Raw genomic sequence first — 18,005 nt, forward strand, 5'->3', positions numbered from 1 at the left:
TGGTAGAAAGCAGTGAGAGAAAATGAGGTCAGCAACAATGTGTCAAATGAATGGAGCCAGGTGAGGTTGAAAGGATTGAGCAGAGGAGGAAGAGGATCTTTTCATGGAGGAGGGTAGATGAGGCCAGAGAAATGTGGCACCATCCAGATAATAGAGGAGCCCAAGGTGAAAGAGGTGAAAAAGAGAACACAATACTGTCAAATACTGCGGCAAAGTCAAACTGGATCAATACAGAACCATGTTCATGAAGATGTCATAGAACTTCTATCACCTAATAAATAAAATGAGCAAAAATGCATAACATCAGGAAAACATCACCAACAGTAATTGAAAACAGAAAGGAAGGATTATGAGTGTTTCCCATGGGCCACCTATGGCCCAGGAGAGAGAGAGCTGGCTGCTTGGGCTGTGTGAAATCCTATCAAAGAGTGTTGCCTGGAGGGGAGGTAATCACAGCAGAGAGAAGCTGGAGAGAGGAGCTGCCAAATGCCTAGGTGCTGTAGGAGCCATATGAAATCAGCACTGTGATCAACACCCCAAGTAGGGGTGGATGGGTCCCCTGAAGAACATTCCAATTCACCACAAGTGAAAAGGTCAGGTTTAATCACTATCAAGCCCAGAAATCTCATAAGCATCAGGACATCAGAACAGTATCAATCATGTAAGAACTTGTCTATTCCTTCTGTCTCCTCCCTCTGCAATCCCTTTCCTAAAACCAGGGGCAGCTGGGTGAATGAGAGAAGAGGAGGAGAAACTCCAAAAAAACAAATAGAGAAGATATTCTCCTTTCTGGTCCCAAGATGGAGAGAGAAGGAAATCCAATGTTCAGGAACTATACCTTCTCTTTTTTAACAATTTATTTATTTAAATTCAAGTTAGGTAATATACAGTGCAGTATTGGTTTCAGGAGTAGAACCAGAGGTTCATCACTTACATATAACACCCAGTGCTCACCCCCAACAAATGTCCTCCTTAATTCTCATCACCTAATTAGCCTATTCCCCCACCCACCTCTTGTACAGCAACTCTAAATTTGTTGTCTGTATTTAAGAGCCTCTTATGGTTTGCTTCATTTTCTGTTTTTATTTTATATTTCCTTCCCTTCATCCATGTTCATCTGTTTTGTTTCTTAAATTCTACGTATGAGCGAAATCATATGATACTTGTCTTCCTCTGACTGTCTTGTTTTGCCTTGCATAATACACTCTAGTTCCATCCACGTTGTTGCAAATAGAAAGATTTCATTTTTTTAATCTTTTTTTGTATATATATACCACATCACTTTACCCATACATCAGTCGATGAACATTTGGGCTCTTTCCATAATTTAGCAATTGTTGATATTGTTGCCACAAAACATTGAGGTGCATGTGCTCCTTCAAATCATCATTTTTGTATCCTTTGGATAAATACATAGTACTGCAGTTCCTGGTTTGTAGGGTAGTTCTATTTTTAATTTGAGGAACCTCCATACTGTTCTCCAGAGTAGCTTCCTAGTGCAAGAGGGTTCCCTTTTTTCCACAACCTTGCCAACATCTGTTGTTTCCTGAGTTGTTAAGTTTAGCCATTTCTTGTGATTGACTTTAAGTTTCATGGTGTTGTGGTCAGAAAATATGCATGGCATGATCCAATCTTGTATTTTGGAGGCCTGAATTGTGACCCAGTACGTGCTCAATTCTGAAGAATGTCCCATGTGCATTCGAGAAGAATGTGTATTCTGCTGCTTTAGGATACGATGTTCTGAATATATCTGTTAAGTCCATCTAACCCAGTGTATCATTCAGAGCCATTGTTTCCTTGTTTATTTTCTGCTTAGATGATCTGTCCATTGTTGTAAGTGGCCTACTATTACGGCCTTATTACCTATGAGTTTCTTTATATTTGTTATTAATTGGTTAATATATTTGGGTTCTTTTAAGTTGGGGGTCTAAATACTTACAATTGCTAGATCTTCTTTATGGATAGACCCTTTAATTATGATACAGTGCCCTACTTCATCTCTTGTTACAGTCTTTGTTTTAAAATCTAGTTTTTCTGATATAAGTATGGCTGTTCTAACTTTCTTTGACATCCACTAACCTGGTATATGGTGCTCCATCCTGTCACTTTCAATCTGCCTGTGTCTTTAGATCTAAAGTGAGTCTCTTGTAGGCAGCATATAGATGGGTCTTGTTTTTTTATCCATTCTAATGCCCTATGTCTTTTGATTGGAAGATTTAATCCATTTACAGTCACAGTGATTATGGTAAAATATTAACTTAGTCTCAGTGTGTTAACATAGAGTTAGCGTTCCTGGTGATGTTCTCTGGTCATTTGTAGTCTTTGTTTCTTTGGTCTTCTTTTTTTTTTTTCCTCCATGCAGAGTGTCCTCCTTAAAATATCTGCAGGGCTGGTTTAGTGGTCACAAACTCCTTTAGTTTTTGTTTGTCTGGGAAACTCTTTATTTCTCCTTCTATTCTAAATGACAGCCTTGCTGGATAAAGGATTCTTCGCTGCATATTTTCCCATTCAGTACATTGAATATTTCCTGCCACTCCTTTTTGACCAAGTTTCAGTGGAAAGGTCTGCTGCTAACCTTATAAGTGTGTCTACACTTGTAAGTTAAGGACAGTTTGTCCCTAACTGCTTTCAGAATTCTCTCTTTACCTTGTATTTTGCAAGTTTCACTATGATACACCATGGTGTTGGCCGGTTTTTATTGATTTGGAAGGGAGTTCTCTGTGCCTCTTGGCTTGAAGCCTGTTTCCTTCCCCGGATTAGGGAAGTTCCCATCTGTCATTCAATTAAGCCTTCTGTCCCTTTTTCTTGCTCTTCTTCTGGGACTCTGATGATATGAATATCGTCTTGTTTCATGGAATCACTAAGTTCTTTAAGTGTCCCCTCATGATGTAATAATTTCCTTTCTCTCTTTTTTCAGCTTACTATTTTTCCATTTTATCTTCTATATCACCTATTCTTTCCTCTGCGTCTTCCATCCTCATGGTGACTATATCCATCAGTTTTGCATTTCCGTTATAGCATTTTTTTAAAATTTCATCCTGACTAGTTCTTAGGTCTTTGATCTCTGTAGCAAGGGTTTCTCTGGTGTCTTCTATGATTTTTTCAGGCCCAGCTAGTAGTCTTATGACTGTTCTAAATTTTTGTCCAGATATATTGCTTATATCTGTTTTGAACAAGTCCCTGGCTATGATTTCTTCTTGTCCTTTTTTAGGGGGGAGGAGGGAAATCCTTTGTCTTGTCATTTTGGCTACGTTTCTGTCTTTTGTGTATTTTAAAAGCTTTTTATGTTTCCTGCACCTGAGAGTACTGCTATATTAAAAGGGGGTCGAAAAGAAGCCAAGATGGTGGAATACACGGAAGATTTTTGTGTCTCGCGTCCATGAAATACAGCCAGACCAACACTAAACCATCCTACACACCTAGAAAACTGATTGCAAGATTAACACAACAAACTACACAACCTGAACCACAGATTTCAGCAGGTACACGACACAAAGAGCTGAACTTGGGGAGCAAGAAGCCCTGAAAGGTAGGGAACCCCTTTTGTGGGTGGAGAAAGGACGGAGACTGGGGAGGGGGGTAGCATGCGGAAAAGCACCCCTCCTCAAAAGCAGCTGGAGAGAAAGTGGAAAATTGGAAACAGCTGCAGGGACTAAACTAAAAAGGGAGAAAGGAGAAAGGAGAGGGTTTAAATTCCATTAAGGCTGGGGCGCCTGGGTGGCGCACTCGGTTAAGCGTCCGACTTCAGCCAGGTCACGATCTCGCGGTCTGTGAGTTCGAGCCCCGCGTCAGGCTCTGGGCTGATGGCTCGGAGCCTGGAGCCTGTTTCCAATTCTGTGTGTCTCCCTCTCTCTCTGCCCCTCCCCCATTCATGCTCTGTCTCTCTCTGTCCCAAAAATAAATAAAAAAAACGTTGAAAAAAAAATTAAAAAAAAAAATTCCATTAAGGCTGTAAACAAGGGGAGTGCAAAGGCTGCAACTCCGCAGCTCGATACCTAGTGGTGCTCTGGTGGGAAAGGTGAATCCCCAGGAACAGAGTGGGGCCTGGGAGGTTCTCGGGCCACACAGGGAAAAGAGGTTCCACTGCTGGACAGATTGAAGCCACCTGGTCCCAGCAGACCCCGGAAGGCAGCCACATTCACTGGTGCTGGAGCAAGGTTGTTGAGGGTGAAGCCTGGTGCCAGATGTGTGTTGCGATTTTCCACCATCCCTGACAGGCTGAGGCTACACTGTCTCACAATCTTTTTGGGGGCAGGCTGGCACCTGGCCTCAGTCTCGGGGCACCGGCAACAGCAGTGTCCAGCAAGCTTCGCTCTTCAAGAACACAAACCTCACCACCTGCTTAATTTATGGACTATAAAGAGCTACATAGACTGACCTCTAGGGGAAAATGAAGCAATTTCAGTCCTACTTCAATCTGTTAGCAGGTTCATCCTGGGTGCAGCCGACATTTGGCCATGTCTCATTTGGCCATTGCTCTGTGAGACCCTCCCGCAGAGGGGTGGAGCGGGTCAAAGATGCAGTCCTTCAGAAGTAAGGGGCTGGGGAAAACAGCATCTGAGACAAAACTTGGGAGAGAGGTACTGCCTGGGGCCTGGTCACAGAGAATGGATAAGTGGGGAGTGGATGAGAGCTGAAGACGGAGGACCAGTGCGCAATTGCTGATCTGGGAGAGCAGACTGGGTGTCAGGGTGGTGCCATTTTTCACCGCTCCCGCTCACGCGCATGCACATGTGCACTAACGAGCACTGCAACAATCCACCCCAGTAGGCTAGCAGCGCCATCTAGTGGAGAGCAGAGCTGTTACACCGAGGCCTGCCCAACTGGGCCAACTTCGCTCTTCAAGAACACAAACCTCACCACCTGCTTAATTTATGGACTATAAAGAGCTACATGGACTGACCTCTAGGGGAAAAAGAAGCAATTTCAGTCCTACTTCAATCTGTTAGTAGGTTCATCTATTCAATTTTTTCTCTCTCTCTTTTTCCTTTTTCTCTTTTACAATTCTTTTCTTTTTCTTGAATACAGAAAGAGAAAAAACTCATCTTTATTTTCAATTGTTATTAAAAATATCTCTTTAATTTTTATTACTGTATTTTTTACTTTTGTGTAAATTTTTTCAAATTCTACTTTACTCCCATCATTTTATTTTAGTCTACTTCAGTGTACTCACCTTTTCAAATTTTCAATTTCCTTTTTGTTCTTTCTTTTTCTTTTTTCTATTTTTCATTTCTATTCTTTTTCTTGAATGTAGAAAGAGAAACACTTCATTTTTACTTTCAATTTCTTTTAAAAATATTTTTATTTAATTTTTATTACTATATTTTTTGCTTGTATGTAATTTTTTTCAAATTCTATCTTATTCCCATCATTTTATTTCAGTCTACTACAGTGTATTCACTTTTTCAAATTTTCAAATGATTTCTTTTATTTATTTTCTTTTTTCCTTTTTTTACCTTTTTTCTCTTTTTTGTGTCCTTTCTTTTTTCTTAAACACAGAAAAAATTCATATTTCTTTTTAATTTTTATTAAAAATATTTTTCTATAAGTTTTTCTACTATATTCTCTACTTTTGTGTATTTTAGTCTACTTTACTGTATATATTTTTTCAAATTCTCAATTTCCTATTTTTCTCTCCCCCCCTTTTTTTTTGTTTTTTTGTTTTTTGGTTTTTTTTTGTTTGTTTCTCTAATCTGTCAAACCACTTTCTACACCCAGACCAAAACACACCTAGGATCTAGCATCATCTATCTATTCGATTTTTGTGTGTGCATTTTTAATTTTTAATTTTAATTTTTTTGATTTCAGTTTTTCTACCTCTTTAATTCCTTTCCTCCCTTCAAAATGACAAAACGAAGGAATTCACCCCAAAAGAAAGAGCATGAAGAAACAACAGCCAGGGATTTAACCAACACAGACACAAGCAAGATGTCTGAACCAGAATTTAGAATCACGATAATAAAAATAGTAGCTGGAGTCAAAAATAGATTAGAATCCCTTTCTGCAGAGATAAAAGAAGTAAAAAATAGCCAGAATGAAATTACAAATGCTATAACTGCGCTGCAATCACGGATGGATGCAGCGGCGGCAAGGATGGATGAGGCAGAACAGAGAATCAGCAATATAGAGGACAAACTTATAGAGAATAACGAAGCAGGAAAAAAGAGGGAGATTAAGGCAAAAGAGCACCATTTAAGGATTAGAGAGATCAGTGACTCATTAAAAACGAACATCAGAATCATAGGGGTCCCAGAGGAGGAAGAGAGAGAAATAGGAGTAGAAGGATTATGTGAGCAAATCATAGCAGAAAAATTTCCTAGCCTGGGGAAAGACATCAAAATCCAGGAAGCACAGAGGACTCCCACTAGATTCAACAAAAACCGACCATCAACAAGGCATATCATAGTCAAATTCACAAAATACTCAGTCAAGGAGAGAATCATGAAAGCAGCAAGGGAAAAAAAGTCCCTAACCTACAAGGGAAGACAGATCAGGTTTGCAGCAGACCTATCCACAGAAACTTGGCAGGCCAGAAAGGAGTGGTGGGATATATTCAGTGTGCCGAATCAGAAAAAAAAAATGCAGCCAAGAATTCTTTACCCAGCAAGGCTGCCATTCAAAACAAAAGGAGAGATGAAAAGTTTCCAAGACAAACAAAAATTAAAGGAATTTGTGACCACTAAACCAGCCCTGCAAGAAATTTTAAGGGGGACTCTTTGAGGGGAGAAAAGATGAAAATACGTATATATTTTATTTAATATATATATATATATATATATATATATATATATATATATCAAAGCAACAAAAGATTAGAAAGGACCAGAGAACACCACCAGAAACTCCAACTCTACAAGCATCATAATGACAATAAATGCATATCTTTCAGTACTCACTCTAAATGTCAATGGACTCAATGCTCCAATCAAAAGACATAGGGTAAGAGAATGGATAAGAAAACAAGACCCATCTATATGCTGTTTACAAGAGACCCACTTTAGACCTAAAGACACCTACAGATTGAAAATAAGGGGATGGAGAACCATCTATAATGCTAATAGTCAACAAAAGAAAGCTGGAGTAGCCATACTTATATCAGACAATCTAGACTTGAAAATAAAGACTGTATCAAGAGATGCAGAAGGGTATTATATCATAATCAAGAGATCTATAGACGAAGAAGACCTAACAATTGTAAACATTTATGCACCAAATGTGGAGTGCCCAAATATATAAATCAATTAATCACAAACATAAAGAAACTCAACGATAGTAATACCATAATAGTAGGAGACTTCAACACCCCTCTCACAGCAATGGACAGATCATCTAATCAAAAAATCAACAAGGAAATGATGGCCTTGAATGACACATTGGACCAGATGGACTTAACAGATATATTCAGAACATTTCATCCTAAAGCAGCAGGATATACATTCTTCTCCAGTGCACACAGAACGTTCTCCAGAATAGACCATATACTGGGACACAAATCAGCCCTAAGTAAGTACAAAAGATCGAGATCATACCATGCATATTTTTAGACAACAATGCTATGAAACTTGAAATCAACCACAAGAAAAAATTTGGAAACGTTAACAAATACTTAGAGACTGAAGAACATCCTACTAAAGAATGAATGGCTAACCAAGCAGTTAAAGAAGAAATTAAAAAGTATATGGAAGTCAATGAAAATGATAGCACCACAACACAAAACCTCTGGGACACAGCAAAGGCAGTCATAAGAGGAAAGTATATAGCAATCCAGGCCTTCCTAAAGAAGGAAGAAAGGGGGCGCCTGGGTGGCTTGGTCGGTTAAGCATCCAACTTCGGCTCAGGTCATGATCTCACGGTCCGTGAGTTCAAGCCCCGCGTCGGGCTCTGTGCTGACAGCTCAGAGCCTGGAGCCTGTTTCTGATTCTGTGTCTCCCTCTCTCTCTGCCCCTCCCCTGTTCATGCTCTGTCTCTCTCTGTCTCAAAAATAAATAAACATTAAAAAAAATTAAAAAATTTAAAAAAAGAAGGAAGAAAGATCTCAGATACACAACCTAACCTTACGCCTTAATGAGCTGGAAAAAGAACAGCAAATAAAACCTAAAACCAGCAGAAGACAGGAAATAATAAATATCAGAGCAGAAATTAATGGTATCGACACCAAAAAAAAACAGTAGAACAGATCAATGAAACCTCAGAAGCTGGCTCTTGGAAAGAATTAACAAAATTGATAAACCACTAGCCAGTTTGATCAAGAAGAAAAAGGAAAGGACCCAAATAAGTAAAATCAAGAATGAAAGAGGAGAGATCATCACTAAGACAACAGAAATAAAAACAATAATAAGAGACTATTATAAACAATTTTATGCCAATAAGTTGGGCAATCTGGAAGAAATGGACAAATTCCTAGAAACATATACACTACCAAAACTGAAACAGGAAGGAATTGAAAATTTGAACAGACCCATAACCAGTAAGGAAATCGAATTAGTAATCAAAAATCTGCCAAAATACCAGAGTCCAGGTGCAGATGGCTTTCCAGGGGAATTCTACCAAACATTTAAGGAAGAGTTAACACCTAGTCTCTTGAAGATGTTCTAAAAAATAGAAATGGAAGGAAAATGTCCAAACTCTTTCTGTGAATCCACCATTACCTTGATTCCAAAACCAAACAGAGACCCCACTAACAAGGAGAACTATAGACCAATTTCCCTGATGAACATGGATGCAAAAATCCTCAATGAGATATTAGCCAACCGGATCCAACAATACATTTAAAAAATCATTCACCACGACCAAGTGGGATTTATACCTGGGATGCAAGCCTGGTTCAATATCTGCAAAACAATTAACATGATTCATCACATCAATCAAAGAAAGGACAAGAACCATATGATGCACTCAACAGATGCAGAGAAAGCATTTGACAAAATACAGCATCCTTTCGTGACAAAAACCCTCAAGAAAGTAGAGATAAAAGGATCATACCTCGAGATGATAAAAGCCATATACGGGTGACCCAACACTAATATCATCCTCAATGGGGAAAAACTGAGAGCTTTCCCCTTAAGGTCAGGAACAAGACAGGGATGTCCACTCTCACCACTGTTATTCAACATAGTATTGGAAGTCTTAGCCTCTGCAATCAAACAACACAAAGAAATAAAAGGCATCCAAATTGGCCAGGAGGAGGTCAAACTTTCACTCTTCGCAGATGACATACTCCACATGGAAAACCCAAAAGATTCCACCAAAAAACTGCTAGAACTGATTCATGAATTCAGCAAAGTTGCAGGATATAAAATCAATGCACAGAAATCGGTTGCATTCCTATACACCAACAATGAAATGACAGAAAGAGAAATCAAGGAATCGATCCTATTTACAGTTGCACCAAAAACCATAAAATACCTAGAAATAAATCTAACCAAAGAGGTGAAAAATCTATACACTGAAAACTATAGAAAGCTTATGAAAGAAATTGAAGAAGACACAGAGAAATGGAAAAAGATTCCATGCTCCTGGACAGGAAGAACAAATATTGTTAAAATGTCAATACTACCCAAAGCAATCTACATATTCAATGCAATCCCTATCAAAGTAACACCAGCATTCTTCACAGAGCTAGAGCAAATAATCCTAAAATTTGTATGGAACCAGAAAAGACCCAGAATAGCCAAAGCAATCTTGAAAAAGAAAACCAAAGCAGGAGGCATCACAATCCCAGACTTCAAGCTATACTACAAAGCTGTAATCATCAAGACGGTATGGTACTGGCACTAGAACAGACACTCAGATCAATGGAGTAGAATAGAGAACCCAGAAATGGACACACAAACATATGGCCAACTTATGTTTGACAAAGCAGGAAAGAATATCCAATGGAATAAAAACAGTCTCTTCAGCAAATGGTGCTGGGACAACTGGACAGTGACATGCACAAGAATGAACCTGGACCACTTTCTTACACCATACACAAAAATAAACTCAAAATGGATGAAAGACCTCAATGTAAGACAGGAAGCCATCAAAATCCTCAAGGAGAAAGCAGGCAAAAACCTCTTTGATCTTGCCAGCAGCAATTTCTTACTCAACACATCTCTGGAGGCAAGAGGAACAAAAGCAAAAATGAACTACTGGGACCTCATCAAAATAAAAAGCTTCTGCACAGCAAAGGAAACAATCAGCAAAACTAAAAAGCAACTGACAGAATGGGAGAAGATATTTGCAAATGACATATCAGATAAAGGGTTAGTATCCAAAATCTACAAAGAACTTATCAAACTCAACACCCCAAAAACAAATAATACAATGAAGAAATGGGCAAAAGACATGAATATACACTTCTTCAAAGAAGACATCCAGATGGCCAACCGACACATTAAAAAATGTTCCACATCACTCATTATCAGGGAAATACAAATCAAAACCACAATGAGATAACACCTTACACCTGTCGGAATGGCTAACATTAACAATGCAGGCAACAACAGATGTTGGTGAGGATGCGGAGAAAGAGGATCTCTTTTGCATTGTTGGTGGCAATGCAAGCTGGTGCAGCCACTCTGGAAAACAGCATGGAGGTTCCTCAAAAAACTAAAAATAGAACTACCCTACGACCCAGCAATTGCATTACTAGGCATTTATCCAAGGGATACGAGTGTGCTGTTTCGAAGGGACACATGCACCCCATGTTTATAGCAGCACTATCAACAGTAGCCAAAGTATGTAAAGAGCCCAAATGTCCATCGATGGATGAATGGATAAAGAAGATGTGGTATATATATGCAATGGAGTATTACTAGGCAATCAAAAAGAATGAAATCTTGCCATTTGCAACTACGTGAATGGAACTAGAGGGTATTACACTAAGTGAAATTAGTCAGAGAAGTCACAAATCATATGACTTCATTCATATGAGGACTTTAAGAGACAAAACAGATGAACATAAGGGAAGGGAAACAAAAATAACATAAAAACAGGGAGGGGAACAAAACAAAAGAGACTCATAAATATGGAGAACAAACTGAGGGTTTCTGGAGGGGTTGTGGGAGGGAGAATGGGCTAAATGGGTCAGGGGCATTAAGGAATCTACTCCTGAAATCATTGCTTCACTATATACTAACTAATTTGGATGTAAATTTTAAAAAATAAAAAATAAAGTTAAAGTATAAAAAAAAGAGAGACAGGGAAACTCCAAAAAAAAGGGGGGGGGTCATACATTGTCCAGGGTCTGGCATTTCAGAAAGTATTTCTGGTGTATGCTGTGTGCACTCTGATGTTGCATTTTGGCTGCTCTTTACCACTGGTCATTTCTCTGCAGAGCACCTGCTTGCTTGCAGTGGTGGAGTTTTTTGACCTTTAACTAGGCGTGCTTTGATTTGTTTGTTGAAGTAACCCTGGAAAAAAGGCGGAGTAAGCCTGATCCAAAAAAAAGAAAAAAGGAAAGTGGACCAAAAAAAACATTAAACAGAAAATAAAAAATACCCTATAAGGGTGATTCCAAGGAAAGATAAAGGAAATGAAGAGAAAAAAAAGAGGAAGAAAAGAAAAAAAAAAGGAAGAAAAAAAGAATAAGACTAATCCAAAAAAAGAATAAAAGGAAAAAAAACACAAACAAAAAATCCCCCCAAAAAACACACAAGAAACTATGAGCCTGATTCTGAAAGAAAGAAAGAGAGAAAGAAAGAAAAAAAGAAAGGGCTGTAGGTGTCATTTTAAAGTCCTGGTACATGGAGGCTGTTGACTGTGCTGGTCTTCTGGAGGAGAGGTCCAGTGTACTGGGTCAGAATGTCTCGCCCCACTAAATAAGCAGTTGCTAGGCACAGAAGGGCAGGGTTTTTTATAAGCAGGTCCAGCCTCCACTGGGAGTCACTGTGATGCTCTCTGATGTCCCACTGTGTTGGATTTGGGGGGGAAATGGAGCGACCCCAATCTCTCATCCACAGACTAGGGATCTCACACCCCCACTGTTTATGCAGCCCTCACAGAATAGCAAGAAGAGTCAGCTTGCCCTGCACCACAGCTCTCCCATGTTTTTCTTTGGCATGTGGCTGGGCTTCAAAATCTGAACCCTTTAAGGACCTGGCACTGCACGGTCTGCCCACTCTCCTCCAGAGTAGAGCTTCTCCATTCTGTGTCTGAATTCTTGTCGGTGAAAAACAGTCTCTTGCCTTTATAGTGTGGAGAATCTACGGTGTAGCCCTGCTAATAGCAGCAAAGGTTATATTCCTTCTGGGGCACCTCTGTTCCCTGCTGATGAAAGGCTTTTTACTGGCACCTGTAAGTCTTTCATCCTTGGGGAGGCAATGTACCCTCTTCCAAAAGTACTCCAGGAAGGGAAATGTTCTTTCCTGGTGTGCATGGTGATCCCTACACCATGCAATGCACTCCCGGGTCAGCTCCCTCCTTCTCTCTAGGAGCACACACAACAGTTCCACTCCAGGAAAGTCATGCACTTCCCAAACCTCAGAGTTTGAGCTCCAAATGCTGTTTGCAACAAACAAACAACAAAAACCTGCAACAGTCGGTACTTATTGCTCCCCACTCTGTGGTCCAGAGAGGTTTTCCTCTTGTGCTAACTCTATGCCGCATTTTCTCACCCCCCCCCCTTTTTCTCTGCCTTTTGTCTCTCCACAAAAAGGGTTCCCTCCCCTCAATGGCACTGTCATTCCCCCCCCACCCAATTCACTTCTACACAGCTCACACCTGCCAAGCTGTCTCTCTCTAACTGTGGAGATCCTTCTACAACTCCACAGATCAATTTCCTCAGTGTTCCAAGTGATCTGACCTCAATGCAGCTGGGCTTGAAGGATGAGGAAATCCCAGGGTCCCCCTACTTCTCCACCATCTTAATTCCAGCAAATATACCTTCTGATTACTAAAATAAGATTGTTTACAATTAATAGAAGTGACCAGAGAACTTATTGTCTAAGCATGATTCTAAAAGTCTCTCATACTCTGGAGATTTTTCCCAGGAGGAAGGGAAGAACCAGCCTCTCAAAGAAGGTCTTAACAGGCACCAAGGGGAAGAATAGAGTCATTTCTTGACTCTATCTTATAAGGACTGTTTATTTGACAAAAATTACACAGAGGGGAAAAAAAACAGAAAAAGAAGACTTCACCTAAAAAACAGAGAGAAGAACAAAGTGAAGTTAAACTGCCGACACATAGAATCCCTGTCCTGGTACAATATGCAGCCAGACAAGGCCTTGAGGCTCACAAAGATAAACCGCTGAATGGTCTGCTTTTTTGGACTAGTAGATGTTTAAATTACTATCTGTTATCAATAACACTTACATCAACTCTTACATAATTACTCAAAACTGAAATCATTTATGAATACTGAAATATCTATTCTTCCTGTAAACACCATCAGGAATGTTAACTGGAAGGCAGGAAACAATGATATGGAGAAGTGAGATTTCAGGGACAAGATTGTGGGGTAGGGAGGATAGTCAGCAAGCCAAGGGATGAAAGAGTCAGGAAAACACTGACAAAAATAATAATGCACATGCACAGCAAACATTTACTGGGGGCTCTTTATTCATAGAATCTCATTTAATCTTCACAGCAGGCCATAAGTAGAATGAGACAGTGTCCTGGGTGACAGTGTAGGTTTTACACTTGGAAATGCGCCTGTTATGAGTGCTCAGTATAAGTTACATACAGTCCTAAGATGGGTGTTATTATTATCATCACATTCTGTGGATGAAGCAACTGAGATTTAGAAAGTGAAGTCAATCATAGGGGCCATGTGGTAAGTAAAAAAATGATGGTGGGATTTGAACCCAGAGCCTGATTCCAGGGTCCTCATTCTTAACCTGGGGGTTTGATACCCACTCTTCTCTCATTTAAGCCTCCTTTCCTCTGATACCCAACAGGTCCAGAGGCTGTTCTTTATTCACCTCGGCAGTGCCTTGCCGTCAGCCAGTTGTTGACCAAACCCTGAACCAAAGGTGAGGCTGATAGCCAGGAGACTAAACGTAATAGTGCCAGGAGTCTTGGCCTTTAGAGGAGGGTTTTAAAGACTGAAAAGATAAGGACAAATGTCCTAGTAGAAGTCCTATGGATGATATACTTTCATTCAGTGGGAATTTCTTGAGCAAGAAATAGGAGAGGGGAGAAAGGAGAGAGTGAAGAGGAAATAGCTAGACAATAGCCAGTCAAAATCACTACATCTTTTGACATAACTATCACAAATAACTGCCTTGTCCATAACCGGATTGCTAACTTTGCTTCAGAGCTGAACAGCAGATGGAGCTGAGTCTCTTGAGATGGGTGCAGAAATTGCTTCTCAACAGCTTTGAAGAGCTAGAGCTCATAATTACGAAAATTATAGAGCAAAGAAAATGAGGATGGAGGGGTAGGTTATATCATGATAATGGGTACAACACTTATCCTAGTGACAGGGGGTTAAATTCTGCCCACTCTCCCCTTTCATTTGGATTCATTTGGGTTTAAGTTTTGTATGACGTTCTTTATCCTTTGCAAATACCAAATAAACCCTATACTGGGATTCCCCATCCTACCCAGTACCTTTTCTTTTCTCTCCTCCAATCCTCTCTCATCCTTATCCACTCAGCAAACACCTGTTTTACTGAATATAACTCAAGGTCTCAGTCTGCTCAGTGGCACAAGGCAGGAGTCACACTTCCAATAACCGTTTAAGATGTTCCACTGTGACCACACTCAACCTGCTCAGACTCAAACTCATCTTCTAACACAAATATATTCTGTTTCTTCAGCACCCATTAACAATAACACCCGGGAGTCATCTTTCATAATTTTATTCTCAATTTCCCATTAACTAAATCCTATAAATACACTTCTCTGATGATGCTTCTCTCATTAGTACCCTTTCCTACCACTACCACCACCTTACTTCAGACTTCAAGATGTTTATAATCTCTTTGAAACAGGCTACTGCATCTTTTGCTCCACTGCCCCATCCACTAGTCCATCCCACCCTTTGCTGTCAGAAATCTCTGTCAACACCTTAGACAATCATTTCACAATTTTAACCAAAAGTCATCAGCCAAGATGAACTTCCTGAGTCCAAGACACTATGTATCCCACCCACTTGCCTTTCCCACACCAACCTCCTACTACCACCCAGACACACTCCTGGTGCAGCCATAGAGATCCACTGGCCAGGCCTTTGAAAAGGCAAGGAAGGAATTTTCTCAGAGGCAAACCTGTCTACTCTAAGGCAGGAATTGTGGTTAACACAATATGTCAGAACTGGTCAGGAATATCAACTCAAGCTCTATACAATAAGGAGAGTTTACCTTGGACATCAAGAGATATCCACTCCCTGATTAAAAAAAAATTGCAAACCACAACAATCAGTGAAATATAGGCAGAAACACAGAAAAAGAGCTGAAATAATTTAGGATGAGTGGAGTGGCAAAAAGAGGTTTCAGACTCTCGTATTAGAAACTAGGGAGAAGAGAATGAAAATGACTGTGAGCAATCCAGGAAGCTCTACTAGAAAGGTGGAGGACCAAGTTCAAAAGAGGTAAAATTTGGGAGGAAAGGGAGACCATGTGTAAACAGAGTTTTTCTGCTACTAGCAACAATGAGCCTTCTTATCCTTAGAACTCAATAGTATTCACCATGGTCTGATTTCACCAGCATGAATTTTGAAAGACAGCAAAGGGGGGTGAAGAAGCAGTCTATTCTCAAGGGCTTGAGTTGAGCTGGGAGCTCTGGAGTCACACAACAATAGCTACCTGATGATGCAGTGATGAGGTCACAATTGGGGCTTTCCCTCCCCCACCCCCTAGCTTCCTCAGAGCTGGACAGAGGAGCCAGAGGGAAAATCCACCTTCTCAAGCACAGAAATACCACCCACCTCACTCGACTACTTGTCAAGTTCACTACCAATACAAAAGGGTGAGTTGCATTTGGACAACTGGAAATGCCCCGTCTTTTTTCTCTCCTTTCCTGAGAATGACCTATGGCATCCCATGCATTGAACAGGGTTAAGACGATGGCTATTTTTGAATGAAATCCTCCTCTCATTTTTGGTAACAAGAAAGGGGGTAGCTTTATCCCCTTTGAAAGAGATATTCTTAACAAATTTGGAGTTTAATTTAATGATCTATTTCTCCAGAGAGCTATACTGATTTTAAAACTAAATTAGATAAAAGTTTACTTTATATTCTTAAAGGAAACCAAAGGTGTACCAGTTAGATACAACTTGCAAGTATTTTCAGGGACTGAAAAGCCGTGTTCATACCTGGAAGTAAAACCATCCATAGAAGAAGACCTAGCTCAGGCCAAAACTTAACAGAGGGAGAAAAAAAAAATTCTTCATTAAAATCATATTTTGTGGCTCTCACATTCATGTTTTCAGAAGAATTAGAATTTCCCAGCTCATCTCCTCCTCTCCTGATTTCTTCCTTTCCTGTATTCATGGGGAGGAAGAGTCCCATAGTGGCCCATGGGAGTTCAGCCATGGTAGAAATTGAATTATCTTCCCATCCCAAGTTCTCAAGTGAAGAAATCAAGGCTTTGAGGTCTTAGGCAGGACACAGGATTGAAAGAAGTGTCCTGAGTCCCTAGACCCATTATTATATCTTCTTGTTCCATCTCCAGATGGAGGTGGCCCTAAAGGAGTTCTTTAAAACCCTTGTTATGCCATGAATGCCTTTAGCAGTCTAACCAAACTTATGACTTCAGAATAGTACATTTAGATGAATTAAAACACAGGGTGTTACAAAAGATAGCAATTAAATTGATAAATATATGATTAAATATGATTTTATCATGGGTGAGGGGTGGTTCCAGGATGCTAGGTTGAGAACTCCTATTGGGAGATTCGGAATGGAGGAAAGAGTAAGTGAACAAAAAGCAGAGTAAAGGTGGAGAGACCAAGAAATGTCATCCACTCCAAGGACAAGAGGACAGCCTTTCAATAAGAATTTGGTCTAGAGCCCAAACCACCCTGGGAAAGTTTTCATAAGAGCAAGGATGGGAAGGAGATATGAGTGGGAAGGCATTGCTGGTCCTCTCCTATCTTGCAGTATGGTCTCCCACATACCACCTGTTGCATATTTCTTTACAGGGCCCAGAAAATCAAAAAAAAGAATGTCGAGTGATGATAAAAATAAATCTAGTGACCCCAAGAATGAGCCCAAGAACTGTGATCCCAGATGTGAACAAAAGTGTGAGGCCAAATGCCAACCCAGCTGTTTAAAGAAGCTTCTGCAACGGTGCTCTGAGAAGTGTCCACGGGAGAAGTGCCCACCACCACCAAAGTGCCCACCATGCCCCTCGCTGTGCCCCCCACCGTGCCCTCCTCCATGCCCAGCTCCCTCCCCTCCCAAGCCCTGTGCCAAGCCCTGTCCTCCTAAATGCCCACCACCCTGCCCACCCCCAGAGTGAGGCACCAAGGGTACCACTCAACCCAGTACCTCCAACATCTTCACCATGTTCACCATCTTGGTGCTGAAACCTGAAGCCATGAACTGACAAGTAAACATATTCCTCTGCTGTGCAAAGCTTTCTTCTCCTGTGTTTTTTTTTCTCTTTTTGTAGTTTTTTGTTTGTTGTTTTCTAGCACTAAACCACCAAGACACAATCCCTCACTCTAGAGGGAGGCTAGAGCCCTTACTCTACAATCAACAACTTTTGAAAATGGCCTCCCCTCTGGCCCCACCTGCTGCATAGAGGAATATGGCATCTCTTGAGGGGCACATCCAGAGACTGCAGCCTGAGAGAGCTGTAAATATGGCTGTTACAGTGGTTCGCCTCAGGAGCCCAAGTACTCATGACAGAGGAAGTGGGCATGAGGGGGAAAGAGGAGTGGTACATTGAGGAAAGGTCCAGAAAGGCTCAGGAAAAATTCTACCCTCCGCTATTAATCCCACTGCATAATGCTTGGGCAGAACACTCTGAAAACAGGCTGAGTGGGCTTAAACTCTAGCTCTGCTTTGATCTTTGGTTTCCTTCTCTCTGTAAAAGGAGTGCTGATGCTAGCAGTAAGCTTACAGGGTTGTCATGAG

At 40.5% G+C, this 18,005-nt stretch overlaps 1 protein-coding gene across 1 annotated transcript; it reads left to right on the forward strand.

Annotated features, from left to right (window-relative positions):
• The first annotated feature begins 15,757 nt into the window (after positions 1-15,757).
• LELP1 (late cornified envelope like proline rich 1) lies at positions 15,758-17,501 on the forward strand. The gene is made up of 2 exons (XM_042952186.1): positions 15,758-15,891; positions 17,066-17,501. The coding sequence occupies exon 2, from the start codon at positions 17,089-17,091 to the stop codon at positions 17,383-17,385; it is 297 nt and encodes a 98-aa protein (XP_042808120.1). The 5' UTR covers positions 15,758-15,891; positions 17,066-17,088; the 3' UTR covers positions 17,386-17,501.
• Positions 17,502-18,005: the final 504 nt, after the last annotated feature.

This window comes from Panthera leo, chromosome C1 (genome assembly GCF_018350215.1).
Source record: "Panthera leo isolate Ple1 chromosome C1, P.leo_Ple1_pat1.1, whole genome shotgun sequence".
NCBI classification, from domain to species: domain Eukaryota; kingdom Metazoa; phylum Chordata; class Mammalia; order Carnivora; family Felidae; genus Panthera; species Panthera leo.